The sequence below is a fragment of the Meriones unguiculatus genome, chromosome 21 (genome assembly GCF_030254825.1).
Source record: "Meriones unguiculatus strain TT.TT164.6M chromosome 21, Bangor_MerUng_6.1, whole genome shotgun sequence".
Taxonomy (NCBI): Eukaryota; Metazoa; Chordata; class Mammalia; order Rodentia; family Muridae; genus Meriones; species Meriones unguiculatus.
Window position 1 is genome coordinate 17,616,222 of NC_083368.1, and position 21,332 is coordinate 17,637,553.

The window sequence follows — 21,332 nt, forward strand, 5'->3', positions numbered from 1 at the left end:
TCCTGAGGGGTACTGTGTGGGTGTACTGACACAAAATGAATCTTGGCAAATTGACAAGCTTTATAAATAGTTCTATAAAGTTTAATATTTTTCTTCAAGCGTGACATGAAATGTAAAAATTTTGCTTTGAATTTTATTCATTTGTTGAATCTTTTAGTAATGACTCTATGCTTAGTTACATTTCCGCCAGCATAGAACTTACTTTGCCAGTATCTGGCTTCATTTCATTCTTTTTTTAAAGGCAGAGTCTCATGTTAGCCCAGGCTGGAGTCTGAAACCACCTCCAAGGGGCGGCCATGCACCACCACTCTCTGTTTTGCCTTGTTGGGGAAGTTCCTGTAGAGGCTTGTTAGGCAAGCTCTCTACCGAGCTAATTAGCTTAAGTCTGGATTGTCCATAAAACAAGGGGGTGGGAGGGGGGAGCCGGGCGGAGGGGCGGGGCATTCTTTTGTTCTCTTTCATAACCCACATCACCAAGGTTAGGGCTTCTCTGACTACCCCACCCCCTTTCCCAGTCACAGCCTTTCTTAGTCCTTGCAGCTGTGGATCTGGGCCTCTGGAGCCACATTGCTGGGCTCTTGTTCTCGAAGCAGCACAGATCTGCTCTGGAACCTTGTGTGTTGTTTTGTTCTGTTTTTGAGGGAATTTTAAAATGACTTGTCATTGTTTAAAACTATGCTTTAATAATTTTTTAAAAGCCAGACCCAGTGTTGTACAATCATTACATTACATAATATTTTTATTATTTTTGAGAATATATTTATACCTCAAAAATAAACATTTATATTTTAGCAGAAACTTCTTTGTAAGCACCAGTCTAGAGGAATGTTTTTGTAGATGAATGTTTCTACTTGGAACCATGATTTCAAGGTTTATGTGGTAGCATGTAAAATTGTCTTTTCTAGAGCCTCTTTCTCTCTGTATGATTTTACACATGTATGTACACACACATGTTTATCATTTACAAAAATTATCAGTTGGTACATAGGCTGCTTCTTCCCTTGTATTTTCTAATGTGGTCTGTCATAGCCTAGGCTGGCCTGGAATTCATTATTTAATTGAAGATGACTTTGACCTCTACCTTCAAAGTGCTGGGATTATAAGTGTTTGCCACTTAATCCAATATTTATTCATTCATTCATTCATTCATTCATTCATTTATTTATTTATTTATTTAAAGTGATGTGGGGAGGTCAGAGGACAACTTACCAGAGTCAATTCTCTCTTTCAATTGTATGGGTTCCAGGTGGCCCCCACCTATGTTATTCATTCATTTATTTATAATGTATGAATGCATATATGTATACGTGTATATAAGAGTATACTTATATGTGTATTTATTTTAGACACAGTCTCTCTGTAGCCTTGCTGGCTTTCCTGGAACTTGCTCTGTAGACCAGGTTGGTCACAGACTCAAAGAGATTCACCTCTGCTTGCTGAGTGCTGGCATTAAAGGTGTTTGCTGTACCTGGCAAAATGAGTTTTTAAGGTAAAACTGGGATCATTCCAGCCAATAACTACACTTGATCAGTTATCGTAAGAGGCAAATAATAATGAAAAGCAGGGAGAGTTTATTCTGTGTGACTACATGTTCAGGGTGCTGACATGAAGCTTTAGGCGTAAGGACAGGAAGAATTAAAGCAAGGCGTGTACATAATTTAGCAGTCATAGTCTTGGTGTGGTCACTGTCTCAGTTCTCAGTCCTGTGAAATGGTCCCAGGAGGGCTTATGCTGCCGCCACAGTAAGGTGGCTTTTTATTTTGGCTTGCTGTGATGGTTTAACCAGTCATTTGGGAAGAAGCCTGTCTTCCTGGCTTTTTTTCTGGGAATGCAAGGTAACTGCAGGTTTAGCACAGTGACTGATCTCTGTGTTTTTAGCTACAAATAAGGATGCAGAAAGACAAAAATGAAGGCAGAGATACCAGGCTTTCAGTTAGCCTGAGGCTCCAAGTGAGGACTGTGTGCTCTGTGGCAGAAGCAGCTTCTCTGGGCCTGTTTCACCTTTTGCCTCTCATGATGTGTCTCAGAAGATGTACCCAGTACACAGTTAGGAAGATTATGTTTGTTTCTTTCCAAGAATTCATAAGCCTAGTCCTTATATTTATTCAGGTTTTTGATCTACTGTTAAGTTGTAAGCATTTGTTGTGTGTACACATGATTGTGAATGAGTACCGGTTTGTGTGTGGAAGTCAGAGGACAGCTCTCAGGAGTCAGCTCTCTTCTGCTGTCTTAGAGGAGTTGCTGATTGAAAGTGTTGGCAGAAACACCTCACCCATGGAGCCATCTAGCTGGCCCATTTTAAAGTAGTTTTTGGTATGAAGTAGGAACTTCATTTTTTCTATGAGATTCTCTACTTGTTTAACAACTTTTGTTGAAAAGACTGCTGTTTTCCTATTGAATAATCTTGGCATCTTTGTGGAAAATTGGTTGATTGTACCAAGATTTTTCTGGGCTTTCAGGTCTATTTCATGGACTTAAATTTATGTCCATCTTAGTTTTCTCACTGAAGTTTTGTATTAACTTGGTTTCTTTTTAGATTGTTTAGGTTATTCATTGTTCCTGTATTCTCACATAACGAAATTTAGGATTAGCCTGTTTATGTATTTGAGCTTTGGCAAGAATTTTATTGTATTTTTGATTAATTGGAGTAGTGTTTCTGCCTTTATTGTTGTTTTCAGCATTGAGATTTTGCGTGTGTGTGTGTGTGTGTCTGTCTGTCTGTCTGCGTGTCTGCTCATGTGCGGCACATGTGCATAAGCATGGTGGGCAGAATATCAGTTTCTTCCCACCAGGTAGATTGGGGAGCAAGCTGAGATTGTTGGGTTTGGCAGAAGCTCCTTTACCTGCTGGGCCATCTTTTCAGCCCTGATGCCATAACAGTGAATCATTAAATCTATGACAACCAGATATCTTTTGGTTATGGGTCATTGGTTTCTTTAAAACATGTTTTATAGTTTTCAGTACACAAATATTCTATTTTCTTGGTTAAATTTGTTCTTGTTTGTTTGTTTTGTGGTGGGGGTCTTATTATGTAACTTTGGTTGGACTGGCACTTGCTATATAGGCCAGGCTAGCCTTGAACTCATAGGAATCCACCTGCCCCAGCTTCTCAATTGTTGGAATAAAAGCGTGTTTGTTTGTTTTTTAAACATGTATTTGTATGAGTGCTTTTCCATCATGTGTTAAGTGCACCACTTGTGTACGGCGGTCGTGGAGGCCAGAAGAGAGCATTAGATCCTCTGGAATTAGAGGTACAGATAACTGAGCTGTCATAGAATTACTGGGACTTGAACTGAGGTCCTTTGCAAAAGCAGCAAGTGCAACCCCCATTGTTTTGTGAGGTGTCATGATGAAGTTGTTTTGTCTTGAATATTGAGCAATTTTTTTCCAGCCACAGAGTTTTATTTTAAATAGGAAGTATACCAAAAACCTATTTTCTGAGATAGATATGGTATGGCATACACACCTGTGGCACCATCATTAGAGGAGAGTCGGAGTTCAAGGCGTGCCTTGGCTAAATAGGGAGTTGGAGGTGAGCCTTGACTACTGGGCCACATGGGACTGTCTAAAAGACTAAAAAAGCAAACCAACCAACCAAAATAGCAACCACTCTTCTGCAGTTACTTGAGGGGGTGAAGTGTGCTCTTTAGGACTTAGTCTCTGGGACTACCCTGCACCACCTGCCCAGAGTCACACATAGCTTGGGTGGTACTTAGTACTAAGAACATGTATGCAGAAGACTGGAAAATTACACTGTGTCATCTTCCTTCCCTAAAATATGGAAGTTAATGGGAATTGGGGGTTATGAACACTTAATTGCTCCTCCTTATTCTTTTAAACAAATTTCTCTCCCCTCTCCCACACCCCGTTTTTGAAGTTCCATGTAGCTCTGGCTGGCCTGGAACTCGCTATGCAGTATGGCTTCTAACTCAGAGATGCGCCTGCCTCTGCTTCCTGAATGCTGGGATTTAAGGTTGCCTTTTTGCAACAGTGCTGCCACCTGTTAACATGATGTTTCTGCCTGAGAGAGTGAGTGGGTTTTGGCTTGATAGGGTTGTTGGAAAGTGGGTAATTACTGCTTTGGTGATTTCTGTCCTTTCTTCCCTCCCTCTTTATTTTTTAAGTGGGTGTGGAGCTTAATCCAGAGTCTCAAATGCTACACCACAGCCTTGTACCACTGAACTTTATTACTAGCCCCATAATAAATAGTTCTTTATTTGTAAAAATTGTGGATGATTAGAAGATGTAGTTTGACTTTGTAATCAAGTATTAGAGAAGAGAATTATCTTAGTTGTTTAACATCTATTACAAAGAGCTTCGTTAAAATAGTTCATTTTTTGGAGTGTTCTTCCGTGTAATTTCTCAAACAATGTATACCATGTCAAGAATATATAAGTAATAAATTTTGTATGAGTAATGCAGAAAATGTGTTAAACTGGGTTTCAACAGTTTTTGCTGTCACCTTGAGTGTAAGAGATCCTAGTTATCAGAGAACTGTCTTAACCAGCAGAACCAGGGGCAGGGTTCCTTTGTTCTGGTGCGAGAGAGACAGGATTAACTATTCATGACTTTGGCTGTGGTGAGAAACCTATGACTGTTTCCTTACACCTCACTGCTGACAGAGAGCAGTGACAATGAGGCGAACACCAGCTCTGTTCTTAGGCATTACATTTCATATTTAGTTCTTAATTCCACAACACCTAAACACTGACTGATGAAGGGTGGGTTTTAATTTACCTTTGCAGCATTTAGACCTAGTGATATGGCTCCTAGGTTGTCTTTTTGCTGCATGGCTTTTTACCACCACATCTTCTTTCTTGGGGTGGGAAAGACTAGGGATTAACATTTGATGTGTCTGGGTCACTTTTCAAAAACCAGCATAAAATCCTTTCTCTAATGCTAGCATTTCTTCTGCTTATACCCCTGACTTCCGCAGGGACACCCCGGCATTCACATCACCAAATCTAAACAAACAAAATAGATAAAGTGTGATAATTTTAAAACAAAAAAGAAACCTAACAGGGGCAAGACTCTTCCTTCTGCCCCTGTCCCCATCACCCCCTTCGTTTCTGTCTCATTTAAGTTTAATGTAACATCTCGTTCATCCTGTCGAGGTGTAATGCACCCACCCTATGTGTCCATGACTGTGAGTATATAGGTGTGGGGGCCACAGGTGTCTGTCCTCTGCATCACTTCTCTACCTTGTTTCTTTCTTTCTTTCTTTCTTTCTTTCTTTCTTTCTTTCTTTCTTTCTTTCTTTCTTTCTTTCTTTCTTTCTTTCTTTCTTTCTTTTTTGAGATACAGTCTCTCACTGATTTCAGCATTGGAATTAAAGGCAAGCCTTGCTTTTCACGCAGTAAGTCCGTGGATCCCAATTCTGGTCTTCATATGCAGACCACATTAGCAACTGGACCCTCCCTAGCTCTGCAGCAAAGGCTACTTTAAAGAAAGGTGATATTAGAAATTTATTTTTGGGCTGGAGAGATGGCTCAGAGGTTAAGAACACCCACTGTTCTTCCAAAGGTCCCGAGTTCAATTCCCAGCAACCACATGGTGGCTCATAACCATCTATCGTGAGATCTGGTGTGCAGGCAGGTATCTGTATAAATAATAAATAAATATATCTTTAAAAAAAAAAGAAATTTATTTTTGGAAAAAAAAAGAATTAAAATCCCAAAGATAAGCTTATTTTTATTGAGCAAAATTTGTTACAACTGGAAAATATTCACTGAAAAAACTTTTTTTCTTTTCTTTTTCTTTTTCTTTTTTTTTTTGAGACGGGGGTTTCTCTCTGTGTAACAGCTCTGGCTGTCCTGGAACTCATAAAGAACTCCCCACCTCTGCCTTCTGAGCGCTGGGACTAAAAGCGTGTACCACCACTGTCTGACAAACTTTATTTTTTTTTAAATGAACAGTTTTGTTTTTCTTTTTTTAAGTTTTATTTATTTAATATGCACTGGTGTTTGTCTTGCCTGTATGTTTGTGTGAGGGAGTCTGATCCAGTGGAACTTGAGTTATAGACGGTTGTGAGCTGCCATGTGGGTGCTGGGAATTGAATCCGGGTCCTTTGGAAGAGCAGACAGTGCTCTCAACCACTGAGCCATCCCTCCAGCCCCTGTGAACAGTTTCTTGACACACATTTGCATATTAAATGAAACTTGGTTAGTTGTGTAACAACACAACAGTGAAATTGTGATGAAGGGTATTTTTGTACATTACGTAAGCCGCTTTATTGTTTATGGTGTTCAGTGTGTGGTAATTATTCTCAAGCATCAGTTTCAAGGAATTCCATTCCCTCTTCTGACCTCTGTGGGTACTAGGCATAAACGTGGCACCTAGACATACAGACAAAATACCTGTATACACAAAGTAAAAACATTTAAAAAAATCTATCTTAAACATAAAATCCAATAAAATCAGGTTTACGGTTGGCCATGTAAAGAATTTGTCAAGTGAAAGTTTTTGTTAGCATCTAGGAAGCACTATATTCTAATTTACAGTATTACAAAAGTCAAGGGCCTCATGTTAGGTTTGTGATGGAATTGACAGGAGCATCTCATGTTTATGGCACCCCTGTTGTTTCTTCTGCTGTCTTTGTTATTAGGGTTCTCAAGAGGATTAGGGCTGCCTGGTTTTTCTCCTAGAGTAATTGCATCATCTTTTTTCTTGTATGTTTCTGGTCACAGTTCTTCACACTGTACCTAGTTCTGAATGAGTAAGAGTTTTGAACCTCTGCGTTATGAAATAGAAATGCTAGAGATGAAGGGCATTAAAGAGTTAAATCCTTACAAGCAATCTCAGTAACTTTTAAGATACAAGCAAAAATGGTATCTAAGAGGTAGGTGGAAGGAGGCAAGCTTTTGTAGGCTGTGGATACAACAGTGTGACTGTAGAGGTTAGGGGTGGAGCTAAGTTGGTAGAATGCTTGCCTAGAGTGCTGGACACCTGAGGTTCAATCCTGAGCACTTCACAAGTTCAAGCCCAGTTCTCCAGACACCCTGTCTCAGAAAACAAACAAGGGGAGACTTTTTTTCCTTAAAATTTTTTGGACTTCTTTATTTGTGTGTGTTGCACATTGTGTATGTGCTGGAAGGTGGGATGCACATGCCATGGCATGTATGTGAAGATCAGAAGACAATTTTGTGAAATTCTCTTCTACCCTTACACGAGTTCCGGGGACCCAACTTAGGTTTTCAGGCTTGCACAACATGCACTTTTACCTACCAAGCCATTTTGGCTGCCCAGCGTGTTTCTTTGATTTGGTATATAAGGTAATATATGTATGCGAAGAGTGTGGTATCACAGACCACCTCTTTTAATCAAGAAAGCTAATTAGCAGTGGCGAGATTTCAGTTGGTATAAGGTCTGATAGACCTACATTGTAAAAGACTTCAGAGAAGGCTGAGGAGGACAGCCAGGCTACACAGAGACACCCTGTTTCCAAAAAAAGAAAAAAGAATTGTGTGGGAAATGACAAGCACGTGAAGGATTTAGACTTCCAGAGAATTACAGAAGTAAAAGCATTTAAAGAATAAAGTCTGACCCCACTATTTTGGAGGATGAGACAGTAAAACTTATATCCTCCTATAATTTTATGTAAAAACTAAAATAAATACTTATTTTCTGTGTGAGGTAAAGAAGCATAATTTTATGGTGTGAGTAGAAACAGGGTTACGGACCCATGCCAAATGATGAATTAAAGGATCAGAGGTGTAAGGAGCTGATTGTAGTACTGTGGAGCATTTTGAGTGCAGTGTGTAGATATGTAACACAGGGAAGCAGACAAAGCCTGAAGGAAAGCAATCAGGTTGATGGACTTTATTTTTTAATTTTTACAAATATATTTACGCATTTTGCATTCACGGCGTTCTGTGTATGTCATCGTTCATGTGTGGAAGTTAGAGGGCTGCTTTCTGGAATTGATCTCTTCTTCTGCCTACGTGAGTCCTGAGGATTGAACTTAGGAAGTCAGCTTTAATGGCAGGTGCCTTTTTTATCTGCTCAGCCATCAAGGCAGCCCCAGGTTGATGAACTTAAAAAACAACAATCATTGGCATATCATTGGTATAGAAATACAAATGAAGGCTGACGGTTGAAGAAATCAGTATTTACTAGGTTGTAAGGCTGCTTGTGGGCCATAGTGTTTTAAAAGGTGCTGGTAAAAGCAGGTTGGGTTTTAAACCACGTTAGATGCGAGAAGACACTGTTGTGAAGTACGCTGGAGGAAAGTGAAGATTAACACAGACATTAGTGAGAGGACTGGTTTAATTGCAGAAAAGGTGTAGTTTCAGATCCTACTCCGGAAGTTTTCTTGTTTTTGGACGCTACTCACCCACCCCCAGGTTTCTCTGTGTCATAGCCTTGGAAACTTGCTTTGTTCTAGGCTGTCTTTGAATTCATAGAGATCTATCTGCCTCTGCCTCCAACTGCTGAGTTAGAGGCTTGTATCACCATGCCTGGCTGCCTTCCAAGGTCTGGCCATCACGCAGAGTTTATGATCAATCCTGAATCTTTCAGTTTTTCTGGAACCACACAAATCTTCATGATTTGGAGAAAATGTGAAAGGAATATTGGAAACCCTTTCTTGTGTTGCCACAATGCTGGTTGGCTCCACAGTCTTAAAATAGTTTTTACCTTGAACTAACAAAAAAAAGAAAAAAAAAAAAAAAGACATACTGAAGTAAGAACTTACAATTTTTTTTTTTTTTTTTTTGCAACAAGATATTGTCATGGTGAAGGTGGTTCAAGTACAATTTCATTCTGAAACATGCAGTCAAAAGAATGTAGGGAGCCTGAGATACAGAGTGAGGTTAATGTCGACGCACAGTGACATACGGATTAAAAAATACATGTTGAAGTTTGGTAATAAAAAGGAGAAGTAAGAGTTAAGTGTAAAGGAGAAGTTTGTGCAAAATTACACAAACACGAAGAAAGTAGAGAGGCCTGTACCTCATAAGCTCCTTCAGTAAATATTTATTGAGGGGGCGCTGTGCTTTGCTAGCCAGTGGGGAGCACGGGTTGTGTGTGTTCTTTCTGAGCTCTGCATGGATTATCTAGTTCTTTGTCCAGACTAGCCTGTCAAGTAGTAATAGTTGTTTGTTTTATTGATAAGGAAAGACAGGCTTTAGATAGTGTAATCAGTTTGCTGAAGGTCCCATGGGTTTTGAAATGAAAAAGTGTTTCTGAGTCCCCAGCAGAGGCATTTCTCCTTTTGAAATGGGGGATCCTTTACTGAGCAGTCTCTCTGTGGCCCCTTGTGCTGGGCTGTTACTCACCTCAGAATTTTCAAGGTAAGCTGTATTATTATACCAGTTTAACTAATTTTATACTGTCCATGGGATGAGGAGACATGCTTAAATTAGGAAACTCTTAACAAGACTGGGAAAGAGTTTTCCTACTCTGTTTTATTTTATGCAGCAACTAGTTTTTATTTTTTCTTTCTATTTCTTCATATTTTAATTTTATTAGTGTAGACACACACACACAAACACACACTCGTGTGCGCAGACATGTGTACATACCCCTAGCCCCAATTATTGAGGTATGCTTTGACGTTCTCGGACCTTATAGTGTTCCAGTAATGCAGTTTTCTTTTAATATTTGTTTATTTACTTATTTTTTTGGTTTTTGTGAGGCAAGGTTTCTCCGTGTATGATTTATTTTTAGTATGTGAACTTTTTATTATAAAAGTATAGTGCAATTTAAAAAACACAGTTAAAATACTTTTAGGAATAGAAGAAAAAGCAGCGCTTCACGTGAAATAATAACTAGGTTTTACTTCTTGGAATTGTCAGCCTTCGGCTAGTTGGTGTGTTTAATCGACTGTGCTCTATTTTTCCTCTGCCTTTGCTTTTGCTCTGTTCTTTTTATTCTTCCCTTTAAGTCCTTCTCCTATCCAATGTGGTTCCAGCAACCATCTTTTAATTAAATTGAACTTAAATTTGTGATGTAGGTGGCGTTGCCAGTCCTTTCCTAAAAGGACGAGAATATCATCTCTGCTCGGTACCTGGGTGTTGCTGTTCACTTGTGCACTGTGAAGGAGGAGGGGAAACTAAGGTGTAAAACAAGTCTCTTTCTAAAAGCGTTAGGGACTAGATACTATGTGTAGCCTTAATTAAAAACAATCAGGAAAATAGAACAGAGATTAAGCGTATTTTAATCATTGAATTGGGGTTTTGGTTTAATATTTCATTCTTAAGTGACAAAAATGATTCACTGAGCCATATTTTTTAGGGCTAATCAAATAGAAGCAGCCAGGGGTTGCATAGCTGTTTGTTGCAGACTGAAACATTGTAACTTAGGATCTTAAATTATTTAGTATGTACTGAGTTTAGATGTTAGCATTTCATGTTTGTGTTGTAATTTGTTTATTTTGAGACCTTTTATAGAGCGGGGTAGTTCCACCTTAAAAAGAAAAAGGACACCCCTCTGCTTAAAAGAAATGGTACTTCCTGCTTTCATAAACAGTCATGTGCATAGTTTAGCAGGGCCTGGTGCCTCTGGAGCTTTTTCCCTTTATAGCACCATTGAATCGGAGTCCTAACTGAAGTACTGTGAATCTTGTGGCCTCATTCTGAACAAAAGGGATTAGAGAAGAAAAATCTCTTGATATAAGGCTTGTAAGCAAGGGCGGGCAATCTTGGTTGTGAATATTTTCTGATTTTTCCAGAAATCAAGCAGAAGATTGAGCTGCTGATGTCAGTTAACTCTGAGAAGTCGTCCTCTTCAGAAAGGTACAGCTACATCTCTTGCATGAACAATTAATGGTGTAGCATTGCTAAGAAGCAAACAGGACATATTTTTCCTTGTCAAGTTTGCTATATAACGTATTGTACTGCATGCTGGCATTGTGCTGTATTGAAGATGTGTATTTGGGCAAGCTGTTCTGCTTTGCGAAGGGAAATTGATTTTTTTTAGAAAAACAGTCGGTCTAATCAGCTGCAGCATGCACACCATAACACATCAGAGCGCTGGTTTGTGTGTGACGGCTGCTGAAAGCTGAAAAAATAATTTAACTGAGAAAAATCTTGCGTTTTTAAAGGAACTATTATAAGATTTTTGTTCTTATGTTTTGAGGTGGCTGCTACATAGAATTTCCAAGGTTATTTGTAAATATCTAGCTTAAGCATAGTTGATTTTTTTTTTTTTACTGTAATAAGTATTATCTTTTTTTTTTTTTAATGAACAAAGGGAGTGCCATTTGTACATAGCTTAGGAATTGCAAGCCCACAGATTAGTCACATTCTGAAAAAGAGATATGATGTTTCTTCAAGTCTGTGCTAGGCAGTGGAACAGTCACTGCATGCAGTAATGGTTCATGCCTGCAGGTAAGGACAACATGACTCAGAAGTATTTTTAAAGCAATTATTTTAACTGTCATTCATATGATTATACCTGTAAGGAGAAATTTCATGAAACTACTATTTTGCCTTTTAAGCAAAACTAAGACATTTTTATCTGCTGTAAACGTTGAGACTAAAGTTCCCTATTTTAATAAGTAAATTCTGTGTTCACTTGTTTATTAAAAGTGTGTGTATATAATATGTATTCAGAATATTTTAAATTGAGATTCTTGGGCAAAGAGTTGATGGCTACCTTTTCTTTTGCTTGTCTGATCAGTTATAGTTAATGTTGACAATTGTGTTTAAGCCATATTGATTTATCTTTCCAAGGGTTAATTTTTAGAGCTTTGTTGTTGATAGATTGAAAATTTAGGAAAATAATGTGGAAAATTACTTGGTGGTAAGGAAATGATACAGGAAAAATATTGCTAAATCAAAAACAGAAACTAGATGGTCCTCCATGGCAAAATTGACTTACTAGTATTATTAGGGGAAAAGCTTTTGGTTACAGCTTCAGGAACAAATGAAGATGTAACTACTTTAGAGATTGAAAATAAAAAGTAACTAAAGTGGTTTGGTTTATTTTTCTTGACCCTTCTAACTTCTTGTTTGTGGCTAGCCACCTGATTTCAATCATTCTGTTAACTGAACCTTCAGCCTTGTGACTATCCTGCCAGAAAAATGGTGGTGATGGGAACAGTAGACGGTAGGGGTGTGAGTCAGGTCCAAGTGGAAGCTGTAGTGTTTTGTATGAGGAGTGTGCTTAAGGAAATGACGGCAATAATTACGTATCCTTTAGAATGAATTCTTTATTGGTAAATTGAGGGATGAACACAGTGGATGAATATTTTTCAGAAACAAGTTAGGAATGAATAAATTTTTTCCTGACTAATTCTATAAAAAAATACTCAAATATTTTCATAGTGTTCTTTACTTAGGCTGTTGTTATTTGAAAGAAAAGAGAACACGTGTTGTCATAATTACAATGCTTAGAAACTAAGTGCTGTGAGGATGGCCTTCTGCACGGCTTACTGGAGCTTGCCTTGTTGATGTCAGTGGGCGCTTAGAGTTAAATTAGGCAATTGTGACATTCTCACTTAGGTGGTGAGCATGATTTATGCATCAGTGCCATACTTTGTAAGCATGAATGCTGTCTAATTAAATATTAAAACAGAATGCCCCTTTTCTCCATTTCATTAAAGCTGTGTCATTTGACTTTCTAATTTAATTTATTTAAAACAGTAGTTTTCAACCTTCTTAAATGCTTTGACCCTCAAATACAGTTCCTTCAGGTTGTGATAACCCCCAACCATAAAATTATTTTTGTTGCTACTCATAACTGTAATTTTGCTACTGTTATGAATCATAATGTGAATATCTATGATGGTCTTGGGCAATCCCTGTGAAAAGGGGTTATGACCCACAGGTTGAGAATTGCTGATTTAGGAGAAATATGTAAAAGATAACCTCAAGCGTAAAAAGTTCATTATCTAATATCACTGTGTCTTGTCCAGGGTGTAATACCTTATACTTCCATACAGCATTCATCACAGTTTTCAATTCTTGTTCATCAGTTATTATATTTAAAAATATTTTATTTGATTTAAAAAAAAACTTTTGATTAAAAAAAAAGAAAAAGAAATGGCTTATGGTCTTAGACATAGTAACCTGAAGTGTTTGAGATCCTTGAGATTTTCTTAGTGTCAGGGTTTTAGATGCCAATCAGTACGTAGTGCAGAGAAACCTGGTTTCTTTGTCCACAGAGGGAGAAGCTCTTCAGCTGTGTTGACACCAGAAGGTGTCATTCCTGTACTTGGTCAGCGCTGTCCCTGCAGTTTAGATGGACGTTCTGACAGAGCTCTTGATAGAGACCCTGCTTCTGAATAAGAAGCATAGTAGGTATGGAATCTGTGCGGTGTTTTTAATCCCTTGATCTTACACTTTCAAACCATTATCTAGAAAAGGCTTGTTTTATGAAAGCTAGTATTGGCTTTTTGTTCATATACTTTTCTAAGATGAGAAAAGTGTAAAAAAATCAACTTAGTTTAAGTTTATAGACATTGGAGGACTCTTTCACTAAAAATATTATTAGTTCAAAGTAAAATTATACTGGAGTTTGTTTAGATAATACAGACCACTAACACATCACAGTAGTTCTTGAAATTAATTTTACAGTTACGCATGTAGCTCAGATGATAGAGTGGAGATCCGTAAGAACGGAACCCAGTAGATAAGATGTGCAGTACACATGCTCCATTTGGGAAGGCTGCTCACAGGCCAGAGTCGCTGCATAGCTCAGCTGCTGGTTAGTTTTATATGTTGTGTTATGAAGAGAGAAGAAAATTTCAGCTTACCTTTTAAACATTAATAGCAGACAATGTTATTGAATGAGTGATAAATTAAAAAAACAAGTGATGAGTGTTGTGGCCAGTTAAGAGGGGACATCTGCTGCAAGAGTGCCTTCTGGAGGTTCCAGGAATAAGTCCTACTACAGATAATTCTTTTTTTAATTGAGTGCTTGCTGAATGAATGAACACATTGATTTGTTAACAGGGTAGTGATCGTGCTTAGACACAGTTTATCTTTTTGTTTACTCCTATTTTAGTATAATAAACTAATAGCGAATAGCAAAAGTTAAGCTTTCATCTTTTTTTTTTTTTTTTCTTCTCTTTTGCTTTATTCTTGTTGTAGCTCTTTTGGAGTTTATGGAGTAGAACATGTGGTAAAGAGGAGGAATAGTAATCAAAGCTCTGAAAAGGGTAGCAGTTACTAAACAACCTAGATAACATTTCTCCTGTTGGTTGGCTGGTTGTTGGTGCTGGGAATTGAACCAGATACTACTTGTTAATAGGATGAGGGGAGAGGGAGAGTGCAGAATGAGTGAGAAGGTAAATGTCCCACAGTCACTTAATTAGTAAATCAGTGCTATAATTAGGATTTCTGTTTTCTCAGGAAAAAGACTTTAACAGGACAAGCTCTTTGTACTTGTGTGTGACATTTTTAGTGTTATAAAGAGGATCCTCGTGGCATCCCAAAGAGTCAGCAAATACTGAATTCACAAGTTGCTAGTTGCCCTTTTCATGAATGGAGAAACAGGGAAGGAAGACAAGTCCTTAACATCATGCTGTGGCCTGTGTTGTACCAGTGCTGAGTAAGCAGTTGGTGAGAAGTGCCGGGATGATGCTCTGCCCTAACCCTGTGTGAGGGCACTTCGGGTGTGCGGCCTGTACTTGTTCAGGCCTGTCTCAGTTTTCTTTCTTACTTTAGAGCAAACAGAAAACTTGAAGAACAGTGAGAAAGGAGAAATTGATGGTGAGGGTGATCCCAGAACAAGGTGTCCCTCGTTTGCGCTAGGAGGTGTGGTGAGGTCTGCTCAGTACAGGTGGACAGTCAGAGCTTCTCTTCTTTCCTCATTCCCCTCCTCCCACCCCACACACTAGGCTGTGCATTCATTGATGACTGTACTTTTCCTTTTTCCACTCCCTACCCTGCTGTTGCTTTCTTAGTTTCTCCGTTTACAGCATAGACTTTTTTTTTCTTTTTCTGAATGGTAGAATGAGTCAGTGGTGGCTGAATGCTTATTTTATTTATATTTAGTATTTATTAGTATTTTATTGAAGATAATAGGATTTTACAGACCATAGGAAATAGTTTTTACAGACCATATAAAATATAGTTGGTTTTTTTTTTTTTTTTTAAGTTTATGATTTTTGTGTGGCATTTACGAAATCTTTGCCAAGCCTGGAGCCCTTCCCATTCAGTGTTTTTTTTTTTTTTTTCTTTGCTTTTTTGAGATAGGGCTTCTCTGTGTAGCCTGGGCTTTAGACTTGCTTTGTATGCCAGGCTGGCCTGGAACTCACAGAGATCTGCCTGCCTCTGCCTCCCTGAGTGCTGGGATTACAGGCATGGGCCAGTCACCACAACCAGCTGGGGCATTTAGCTTTTGTGTTGGATTTATTTAAAGAAATTTTAAGTTCTTCCTTTTTTTGTTTATTGTTTGGTCTTGTTTTATTTTTTGAGGCAGTGTTTCTCTGTGTAGCCCCAACTGTTCTGGAACTCACTTTGTAGACTAGGTATTCCTTGAACTCAGAGCTTGGGGTCCATTTTGTTTTTAATATTGAGGTAGTGATTAATAATTAGGTTTTGATTTATTTACTAGGTTTTGATTTCTTTTTTGCATATAGCTCTTCAGTTGTTTCTGTTTTGAATGTTGTATAAATCAAAACCCTCATTTTACTTCATGCTTGGCTACAAAGACAAATTGGATGGTTGGGAAATGTTTGTTAATATGATGGAGTCAAGTACATGATACAGCAGTCTTTAAGATTTTTGATAAAAACTCTGCTAGAGCTGAGCACAGTGGCACACTCCTGTAATCTCAGCTCTCGTGGAGGCAGAGACAGGTGGATTGTTGTGAGTTCAAGGCCAGCCTGATCTACAAACAGTGGGTAGCCAAGGCAGAAACCCTGTCTCGATCAAAACAAAACAAAACAAAACAAAGCTCCTCTAGATTGCATTGTTTGCCTCTGTCCTCTTGTGTTCTGGCTGTGAGTTGTGTGAGAGGCTTCATTGAATTAAACAGAGCAGGAGCGAGAGAGCCCTCTCAGAGTTGTCAAATGAAAGCAGTCAGCTTCGTTTGCTTGGGCAGATAACTCTGGGAGCAGCTTGAAGGGTTACATGGAAGGGAGAAAGGATTTTCTCCTGGAAACACTTGAGAGATACTTGGCACACGTGGTCTGAGACAACTGGCTCACGTGAGCTGAGGATGCATAGGTCACCCACACAGGCATTGGAGTTCTGTGCTGCAGTGTCCTCATCTGAGTGGAAAAATGGACAGGGTCACGGACCTCCCTGGAATCCGTGAGCACAGTGCAGTAAGCGACATTTGTAAATAGAAGTAATAAGTGGGAACATTAAAGAAAACTGCAATGAAAAGGAGGATTGTGGGTGAAGGTGTACCCTGGTGGTAAAGCATATGCTTGGCTTGACTGGGTACCCTGGCTCAGGCCCCAGAGCCAAAACAAAATAAAAAAAAAGAGACACGAGACCTCCCCACCACCTCCTGCCAATTCTTTGTGTCCTCTTGCCTGTCTCTTCCAGTGTATTACCATGTGCTTTCCATGCAGTGCTTCCCGTTTTCTGTATCTTGTGTCTACTTCTGTCCCTTTCACCTACTGATGGATTTGGGGGCTATTTGTTGTTTGTGGCTATTGGGTTAGGAATAGTGTTGCTATGAGCATATGTATGCATGTCTTTTGGTAAGTGAATCTGTGGATTTTTGTTGAGTCTATATTTGTGAACAGACGGGGGGACTGTTTTTGAGGGCGTACGGTATAAAGAAGCTGAGCAGTAGAACTTAGCCAGGGTCACAGGGTCCATCCTTCATGGCACCATTTCTCTCTGATGGTCTTCTTGAATAGGTCCTAGAGGGCCTGCATCTTAACATTAGCTTTCAGAGTTGGCTTCAATAGCAAAATCATTACTCAGGTAAATCCTCTTAGAAGCTTATCTTGTAAATCATGTAAGAAAGAACCTACTTTTGGGACCTGGGGAGATAAATCAGTCTTGTGACATTTTTGTATCTTTTAAACTGTTAACTTTTTAAGTTGTGCTTACTCATGAAAAATTTCTTGAACCAGCATAAAAGTGTAGTTTTACCATTTGATTTCTGGCTATTAAAATAGCAGGCAGGCATTTATCTGAACTGCCTTTTTGTTGATAATTATAGGCTTTATTTTCTGCACTATTATATTTGTTATCAATTTAAACTTTGATTTCTGATGTCAGGAAGGTTGTTTATGTCATAGCCATGTAAACCATTTCAAGCACAAATCTGTGGGGGAGGTCATTCATCTCTAAAAACCCTTCGCCTGTATTCCTGTGGCTCTTAGGATAAAGGTAATATGAAGTCTGGGTTGTTGAGCACCTCTGTTTTTAGACTCATCCTGTGATTTTATGTGTAGAAATGATTTCATCACAAAATAGAGAACTGCTTCAGCATCATGCAATGAAAAAATACCGTTTGCAGTTTATAAGTTAAGAACTTTTAAAAAGATTTGTTTTACCGTGTATGGGTGTTTTGCCTGCATGTGCACCACACACATACCTAGTAGGATAAAGCCCTGGAACTCGAGTTACAGGTAGTTGTGAGCTGCGATATGGGTGCTGGGAATTGTCCTTCAGAGGAGCAGTGAATGCTTTTAACCGCTGAGCCAGCTCTCCAGCACCTACTTTAAAAACTTTATGGGAAGACTTTTGATATAAGTAATCTGTTTTTTTTTTTGCCACAGGCATAGATTAAATTATAGTCATAACTAATTTATATTAACCCTTGTAAACCATTAAGTTTACAAGTCTTAGGTTTTTTCCTCATGTAGTTTATTGTTTATTTTTACATTTATTTCATTTTAATATAAAATACAAATTAAAATAAATATGAATACTTTCCATTTATTTAACCCCACCCCCTGCCAAAAAAAAAAAAAACAACATGAAATCATTTTCCCCTTAGTGTCAGTGTTCTGGATTTCATCTGTTGCTTTTTGGTTACATATTTCACACTGGATTAATAGTCATTTCTTTTTGGTTACATTTAATTGTAGTTAAAATTCAGGCTATAAAACAAATTTAATGGTTTTGTAAAACCCATTTTTTTCAAAAGAAAATTTTCTGTCTCTACCAGAAATGGAGTAGTAGTGTCACTTGTCCTAAAAAAGTGTCACATCCTGTCTAGACTCCTGTGTGAGAGAGAGCTTAACCCAAGCCATAGCCTTGCTGTTTATAGTGAAACTCAATGAGAGGCTCATCAAATGAGACTTGAGTATGATTCTCTGAATGAAAGAAGGTTGGAAAAGAAGCAAAACTCTTGAGTATGTGATTTAGTATTACTTGTTACCAAGTCCTAGGTAGCAAATACCGAGCACCATTTTGCCTAACAGTGATATAATTTCCTTTTCTCTTGGATCCTTCTCTTGGTTCTTTATTCATTAAAAAACTATTTTGTGTCTGTGTGTGCATGATGTGCATATGTGATGCTGATAGGCTGTGGTGAACATATGGTGGTCAGGTGACAAAGTTGTGAGGTCTGTCCTTGTCTTCCATCATTCAGCACTTCAGCTGTGAGCCACCTCACTTTAGACTGAGGTCTTTCTGTGTAACCAGGGTTATCCTGGAGCCTGAGATCCTCTTGCCTCAGGCCTATGACACTGTGCCCAGTATGAATCTTCTCTCAATTAGTAAGTTATATGAATTTACCAGGAACCGTTCTGAACAAACTGTGCCCAGTAGCTATTATAGTAAAAATGGCAATGACAAGAAGTAGCAGTACTTTTAATGATCATAGTTCAGAATTTCTGTTTCTTCGGAATCCTTTATATAGCATGGGGCTGGAAGAAAGCGTGACTAGTTTTCATAGATTATATTTGTTATCTGTTCATCCATTATTTATCAGCAGTTGCTCTGAGCCAGTTACTAAGTGATTTGGAAATCTGCATTACCCAAAGTCAGCACAAAATTGTAGAATTTCTACAGACTGTTGATGTACAGTATTTGTACAGAAAATAATGTTGCTGAGTGCTTGCCCCTGTAGCTTGGTTTATTTCTTGGGCATGCAATGCTAAGTCCTATATCATGGATGATACCACAGTGGGCGTGGCTCACCCTTGGCACTCCTTAAAAGTGTTGCATGTAACTAGTAATTACGTTTCTTTTTAAAGAAAACTTTTCAACACTTTCTTTTCTAGTTATATTTTTGAATGTTTTGCCTACCTCTATATCTGTACCAAATGTCCCCAGTGCCCACAGAGGTCTGAAGGGCTTGTTAGATGCCCTGCAGACAGTTGTGAGCTGCCAAATGGGTCCTGGGAATTGAACCTGAGTCCTTTGGGGAAACAACCAATGCTCTTAACTTAGTGAGCCACCTCTCCAGCCATAAAAATTACATTTCCGGGCAGTTAATTTTAAAAGATCAGAGGTCTTCATGCAAAACAATGCAGATACCTGCACATGCAGGCCACAGTGTGACTCTGTTGAAGCACAGGCCCGGGCTTGGCAGCTCCTCCACTGTTTACTGTTTGTTCGTTTTCAGAGTCTTGTGTTCTTGGCTGTCCTGGAACTCAGACCAGGCTGGCCTTGCACTCACAGAGCTCCACCTGCCTCTGCCTCCGCCTCCTGAGTGCTGGGATTAAAGGCATGTGCCACTAGGCTAAGTTATTTTCATTCCAAGGGTAGCTTTCCAGATTGTTATAACATTTCAGGCATGATAACCCTAGCAGCCACTGCTGTGAACTGTGTGGTAAGATCCTGGAGCTTTCCCATTAAGTAGACCCACAATAAAAGACTGTACTGTAGCAGCATTGCCCAAACCAAAACACAGTTTCATAGTCACATCGGGACTTTATTTTATGCATTTCTGCTTTTGTTTGTAAAGAATAGTCATTAGCCTCGTTTTTGTAGTGTTATTAAAAAATGTATTTTAAAGATTTATTTGTTTGGGCTGAAGATATGCATCAGTGGTTAAGGGCATTTGTTGCTCTTCAGTGGATCCAAGTTTGATTCCCAGCATGTCATGTCAGGCAGGCCACAACCACTCATCAGCTTCAGGGCATCTGATGTCTCAGTCCTCCACTGCACCAGCACTCACTCACATGAGCACACCTGCGTGCGTGCGTGCGTGCGTGCGTGTGTGTGCAAGGATGCATGTGAGCCTCAAAAAATAAATATTAAAAAGAAAGATCTGTTTTAAAACGTATTTATTTAAAGTTTTGTTTGTGTGTGTATCTCATGAACATGTGGCCCGCAGAGGCCAGAGAAGGTGCCCCTAGAGCTGGACGTACAGGCCGTTGTGGATAGTCTGATGTGGGTGCTTGGGAACAAGTGGTCTCTGAAAGAGCCATCTCTCTAGCCCCACATAGTATGTATTTTAAAAGGCTGTATTATACAGGGTCTGGAGTGTATATTCTATCATCATTTTGTTTGTTGAGTATTGATTTTAGAAGTGAAATTGTTGCAATGCCAATTTGTGACATTTTTGATAACTAATACAAAATTATCCTTCAGAAGAGCACACTTTACACGGTCTCTGGCGGTGCACAAAAGGATCCTTTGCACCCTCATTTGAGATTTCCAGAACTTTGATTTTGGGTGTTGTATAGCTGACATTAATAAATATACTAAGTGATGTAGACTTCTCTGTCTCTGCCTTGTGGCTCTAGTATAGACTCCATAAATTAAAGCGAAGTCAGTATCACTGACTTTGGTAAAAGGCTTGTAGATTCTTGTGTTGTGTCCTACATTTATGAAATACTCAAGGTACCCTTGCTGTGCTCTTGGCTAGTTGTTAGTTGTCAAGTAGAGTAATTAATGAGAAAAAAATGGGTATTCTGTTTGTACTAATGAATTTTAATTTTATAAAGCATTTTAAAAAGTTATATCCAAACTTTTCATTTCAAACAGATGGTAAGACATTCAACACAGATGGTTAGCTTGTATGAGGTCTTTTGCTCCCTTCTCTCCTTCTTTCCTTCTTTTTTCCCCTCCTCTAGTATTCTAGTATTCTTCTTCCCACTTCTTTTCTCCATGTAGCCCAAGCTAGACTTAAATTTATGTTGTAGCTTAAGCTACCTTAAACTCATGATTGTCCCACTTCAGTCTTAGGAGTTTGGGGGTTTACACACATACAACAGCACAACTGGTTTAGCCTTTTTCTATTTCTTCATTTAGCAAAGATTGATTGTTTCCTTGACTGGCTTTTTCTCTTAAACTTCACCCTATCCGTTGTCTCATTCATTTGATCTTCTGTCCTGACAATATCATACTAGTACAGGTAAAAGTATTTTAGAGGAAATTGCATTTGCTATTATTTGTTTCTTGATAAAATCATCTTTGACATGTCTTAGGAGATGCTAAGTTTCGCTTCCTTTAGGCAGAATGTTAACCTCCCACGTCATGCTCATCAGAATGTAACTTTTCCTAATGTTTTGCTAGCTGAAA

The 21,332-nt window shown here is 38.7% G+C and overlaps 1 protein-coding gene across 7 annotated transcripts in view; it reads left to right on the forward strand.

Annotated features, from left to right (window-relative positions):
* The window catches only part of Srpk2 (SRSF protein kinase 2), a 184,808-nt gene that overhangs the window by 54,076 nt on the left and 109,400 nt on the right, over nt 1-21,332 (forward strand). For 4 of the 7 annotated variants that reach the window (XR_009588203.1, XM_060373926.1, XM_060373925.1 and 1 more), the window contains exon 3: nt 10,670-10,733. The exons of 1 other annotated variant lie outside the window; for it this stretch is intronic. Coding sequence is in view for 5 of the 6 variants with exons in the window: in XM_060373926.1 (XP_060229909.1) it covers nt 10,670-10,733 (64 nt within the window). In the remaining variant the exon portion in view is untranslated. Of the gene's footprint in view, nt 1-10,483; nt 10,734-11,295; nt 11,328-21,332 lie in introns of those variants that run through there. 2 more of the 7 variants (XM_021644387.2, XM_060373928.1) reach the window with 2 other exon arrangements.